This window comes from Sciurus vulgaris (assembly GCF_902686455.1).
Source record: "Sciurus vulgaris genome assembly, chromosome: 16".
Lineage (NCBI taxonomy): Eukaryota > Metazoa > Chordata > Mammalia > Rodentia > Sciuridae > Sciurus > Sciurus vulgaris.
The window spans coordinates 6,929,004-6,934,801 of record NC_136477.1 but is presented as its reverse complement, the minus strand read 5'-3'; the positions used below and the strand labels follow the sequence as shown (position 1 = coordinate 6,934,801).

The 5,798-nt window shown below is 40.7% G+C and overlaps 1 protein-coding gene across 1 annotated transcript; it reads right to left on the bottom strand.

Moving 5' to 3' along the window:
• Positions 1-4,035: 4,035 nt before the first annotated feature.
• Positions 4,036-5,036, bottom strand: LOC306646145 (olfactory receptor 7G2-like; the record flags this gene model as incomplete). The annotated part of the gene is made up of 1 exon (XM_079114600.1): positions 4,036-5,036. Exon 1 carries the CDS (start codon positions 4,963-4,965, stop codon positions 4,036-4,038), a length of 930 nt encoding a protein of 309 aa, XP_078970726.1. The 5' UTR covers positions 4,966-5,036.
• Positions 5,037-5,798: the final 762 nt, after the last annotated feature.

Below are 5,798 nucleotides of genomic sequence, written 5' to 3'. Positions count from 1 at the left end.
CTACAGTTCCTCCATTTTTCTCTTACCTCCCATTCCCCCACTCCCATTATGTATCATCATCCACTTATCAGTTTTTTTGGGATTGACTTATTTCACTTAGCATGATATTCTCCAATTCCACCCATTTACTTGCAAAAGTCATAATTTTATTCTTCTTTATGGCTGAATAATATTCTATTGTGTATCTATACCACAGGTTCTTTATCCATTCTTCTGCTGTAGGGCATCTTGGTTGGTTCTACAATCTAGCTATTGTGAATTGAACATTTTTAAATATACCTGTTGAACTTTTGTGGTAGAGCTGTTAATTGAGTTGTTAATTATACCTATGTACATGTATACATGTGCATTTTACATATACACATAAGAGAAATCATCAACAAAATTAATAATAGCACATACATCACCTTCAAAAATTTTCTTATGTCCTATTGTACAGTTCTACTTGTCTGCATGCTCTCAGCATACTTACTTTGAGATTCACCACTCTTTCATATCAATAGTTTGTTACTTTTTATTGCCCATAGTATTCCATTTTTTAATACTCCAAGATTTACTTATTAATCGACCTATTGAAGACAATTAAGTTGTTTTTAGTTTGGGCCTATTACATATGACATTGCTGATTATTTTTGTGCAGATTTTTTATATTCATGTGATTGCATTTCTTTTGGGTAAATATTTATGTAATGATAATAGCAGTTTTGTTATAAATATATACATATATATGTAGGCAGATACATATTCATTGTATTCATTGTAAATTCATTCTTTAGGAGTGTATCCCCATTCACATTCACTTCACTGTATTTTCTAGATGCCCACACAAGCATAGACACAGCTTTCACATTGTCTACTCTGTAAATGTAGATCCTGATATATTTACAGAGGTCCTGATATTAAATCTACCTTCCTGAATAAAAGATTTCAGTCTTGACTTTTGTGGTTGAGGTTGAAACCACCTGATATTCATTTTTGCCTTTGATGTGAGACATGAATCACATTTATTTTTATTTCTTAGCACCTTTTATTAAATAGTCCAACCATTCACTACTATATGAATTCAGCAATACAGGACCATTAATACATTGATGATTTCTAGACCCTTTTCTGAACGACAGAGTTCTAGCCTCTATCCCTGCTTTAATATCATGTCTTACTTCTATAAACCACCAGTGGTGTAAAGCGAACTTCAATGTGGTAATAAACAATCTCTACAAGCTTTTTAATTTACAATCACAATGGTACCTTTTACAACAGGTGAATTGCCTTTCTGGTGTTTTACAATTTCCCCCAAATGTGATGGTGTTAGGAGGTAGGGTTGTGGAGGTACTTAGTTTTCTATGTGGTCATGTATGTGAGGCCCACCATGGAATCACCTAGTGCTTTGAGAAACAAACATCCATTGTTGAACCTCCACCGTCTGTGGTGCTTTACAGTAGCAGCTGCTGTTGACTGGGAGTTATGTTCATCCATAAGAAGAGACAAAAGCAATTTTGGATCTCCAGTAGCAATTGGAAGGATTATTACACAGTTTATTATTTCGTCAGTGAATCCTTCAATCCTCAGAAATTTAATGTAACCGCCAGGCCCAACTCTGGATGCTGAGGATGCAGCAGGACACAGACTGAAGGATATCCTTGTACTGTGGGAAATTCCATCCATGAGGAAAGAAACAGTCAGTGAACAGGAAAGATGTGAGTGGTGGATGCCACGATGAGACACCGGGCCCCCTGTATGGAACAGGAATCACCACCCCAACTGCTAGGAGTGCTGGAGGCAGACTGCCCTTTGCTGTCAGTCATTTCCCAGGACTCTTTCAGCAGAAGAGAGGCTCTGCACTCCAGGCCAACAGAAGTGGACAAGGGGCACAGTGGCTGTGTTCTCAGGCACCACTGCAAGGAGCTCTGCAGTGGGCAGGAGCCTCTGGCACTGGAAGGTCTAGCAGCCTGTGTGGATGAGGAGGCTGAAGCACCTGCCCACAGACCTGGAAGGTCTAGCAGCCTGTGTGGATGAGAGGCTGAAGTACCTGCCCATAGACCAGGCAGTGGAACAGGCCCTCAAGATGGCTGGGGAGAGGAGGAGGAGCAGGAGACGGGACCCATCATCAGCACTGGCTCCCAGTCTTGAGAGCTGCATGCTACACAGATGGCAGTGGTAAAAACCTCAGCTGCTAACTCCATACCTGACAGCAGGGAAGACAGTGATGTAGCTGCATCTGAAACATTCACCAAGAGCTCAGATACTGCAAATTCCACAGACATGTTTGAGAGAAGCACCAGTCTACCAAAGCCTTGACTGACTATCTGGGAGCTGTCCCAAGTCACAGTGCTGAAAATAACAGTGCCAAGGGATGACTGGAATGGAAGGGTCCTTGAACTTCCCCTTGGATTTCCTCCTAGGAGCCACCCATTAGCACCACATATTAGCTCCTTCATGTAAAAGTAATCAAATTCCATTTGCTACTTCCCAAAACCTCCTTGACAAAGCAACGTCGCTCTAAGATTGCAGAAATTCCTTTAGTTTTATTCAAATCAGTTCATTGTATGAACTTCCAAAAAATTATTGATGTGATTGTATTATTCCATCTACCCAAAACACTGAAAATACTAAAATTACAGGCAACAAAGCTAACATCTGAAGAAAATGGGTACATAAAGGAATGGAAGAAAATGGATTACAGGTTAAAGAAGAGGGACTGGGCACTATTTTCCAAGAACTGAGCCAAGCAATTCCCAACAGTAATCACACACTACCTGAGTGCACTCCAAACTTAATCTCAGATTATCAAACATGGCATTGTCCATGGTCTGGGATGAAAAACGGATTCATGTGCCAACCCCACACTGCTTAAGTACAGTCTCTGAGGATTTGGATAAGGGAACAAGGTGACAACAAGCTCTCTGTGTGATTATAATACACAGAAAGATCACAAACCACCTAGCTTTGTAGTCTAATCTACACATGATAATTCACTTCACAAGAATGAGTTTACCCATGGGTCAAAGTCCCTTTTGGACTGTGTTTTGTGAAATGATGCTTCCTAAATGACTTCTTGAAGGAATCTTTTCCCATAAGGAAAACTAAGTCAGCTTTTCGTCTTTAGGAGAATATTTAAATATGTCCTGCAACTGACTGACCCAGGGATCAAGTCGCCAAGTTGGGAAGCAGAACTGGGATGGAGCTGGTGCATGGAAAGAGGAATAACACCCCTTTCCTTCTGCCTGAATGCACATCTGCTGAACACCAACTGAATCAAGATAATTATCTTAATTTTTTACCTAACTTGAGTACTAGCGCTTGTACCAGTTTTGAGCTAAGATGCTCCTCATTCATTCATAATGCTCAGATGGCAGTATGTCAACTTCTGCAATAAAGAATAGAAGCCCAATTCATGGAAGAAGAAGGAAAGTGTAGTGGATACCATTACTGTTATCCAAACAGCATGTTTATCAACCACTGAGCACACCCCAGCTGCTGACAGGGTTGACTGGCAAGTCATAGTTGATCTATTATCTAGAAAATTACCTGAGATCAACAGAAGCCTGTCAGGAGAATCAATGATCACAATCCTGGTGACAAATCTCAGAATATCATGATTCTATGAAACAGGACTTAATATAGGAATGATTTGAGGAGGGCATACATAGGGCACTATAAGTGGCTTGAGGAGTATGCTGGTCTTTGCGCTACAGTAAAATATTTATTTAATTCCTTTATTTCTCCTATCATTCTACTGTCACTCAAATTTTCCTGAGAAAAGAAACCCCAAGCCTCTATAACAAGAATCCTTTCCTTATGTTCTGCCTCTGTGAAGGCTCATCAAAAAATCAAGTTCAGAAACAAAACATAGGTACTCCAGTGCCAGAAAAGACCAAATTCATTTTCCAAATCTAAGTTGAAACACCCATAGCCAGTGTGATATCTAATCATGGCAGCATAAAAACTTGGTGGTAGAAGAGTCCACCTTTGTGCTCACCCACGGTTCCTGGGTATTTCATTCTAGAATTCAAAAGTATAAAGCAGACTACACAATCACAAAAGAGGTGTGATGAGTTTCCTCAGGGCTGCTTTCATGTCCCTGTTCCTCAGGCTGTAGATAAAGGGATTCATCATTGGAGGAACCACTGTATACATCACTGAAGCCACTGCAGTCTTCCTGGGGGAGTCAGTCACTGCAGAGCTAATGTACACCCCAAATCCTGTTCCATAGAACAAGGAGACAACAGACAGGAGAGACCCACAGGTGGAAAAGGCTTTGTACTTTCCCCCAGAAGATGACATTCTCAGAACAGAGGAGACAATTTTAATGTAAGAGTAAATAATCCCAAGGATAGTAATACCCCCAACTATGCTAGTCACTAAATATACCCAGATGTTATTGATGAGAGTATCAGAACATGCAAGGTTGATGACCTGAGCAAGTTCACAGAAAAAGTGGGGGATCTCCAGGTCTGTGCGGAAGGACAGCCTCAGCACCATCAGACTGTGCAGCAGGGCATCCATAATACTAATGGACAAGGAGAAGAGAATCAGCAGGACACACAGGCGTGGGTTCATGATGACTGTGTACCTGAGTGGATGGCAGATGGCCACATAACGGTCATAAGCCATTGCGGCAAGTAGAAAGTTTTCCAAACCAACAAAAACCAGGGCAAAGCAGACTTGGGTGAGGCAGCCTGTGTAACTGATGGTCTTGCTCTGTCTCTGGATGTTCACCAGCATCCTGGGGATTGTGGTGGAGATGAAACTGATGTCAGTGAAGGACAGGTTGCAGAGGAAGAAGTACATGGGGGTGTGCAGGTGGGAGTCAGACATGATGGCCAGGATGATGAGCAGGTTTCCAAGCACTGTAACCAGGTACATGGACAGAAATAATCCAAAGATAGTGTTCTGCATTTCTGGATCCTCTGACAGCCCCAGGAGGAGGAACTCTACTGTATCTGTTTGGTTTTTTGATTCCATTTCATTGAACAACCTGATGAGGAAAATACAGGTGACAGAACAGATAATCAATGCACAAGGATCCCTGAATTTAGAAAAGTGTACCATCTTTTTTCCAAGGTGAAGGAAATAGTACTAATCTTTTCCTCTACTTTCTCCTGCTCTTTCACTTTTCAACCCCTTTTCCTTCCATTCTCCACACTCTTCCACTATCTGACTGTACAATTTTTATTTCCTTAATAGTCCCTCCATTTCAAAAATGTACCAATTAATGGGGATAAAAGAGAAATTGATATGTAGATATTGCCTTGGGGATTATCTAAATCCTTAAACAAGCAGGAGAACCCAAACCAAACAATATTAGCTATAAATCAATAATAAGAACAAAAATCCACTTAATGCTACCTCCAGTGCTCGCTTTGTCAGTAAGGAAGTGGTTTCAACTGTGTGAGAAGCCTCACTCCCCGTGATGGGAACCACCACAGGACATCATAGGAATGGTGCAAAATGAGTGAATAGAACACAAACTTAAAGAATAGTGCTTGACACATGAGAACGTTCCTAACACTTCTGTACCTTGGAATGGGGAGTGATGGGTGGGAAAATGATGAAAAATGAAAGAAAGACGTGACATTCTTGGTTCATAACTGAAAATGTCAGGGAAGAACCAATGAGCTGAGGATCTCACTGAGATTCTTGCATATAGAGAGTAGCAGGGAGAGTTAACCACTCAAGAAATCCAGTGAAATTCTTGTATATGTCTCATATTTGTGTAATAATACATCAAACAATTGAAACAAATTAATCAGACCCTGATAGGGAAACAGAAATTATAATAACAATGAAAAGAGAAA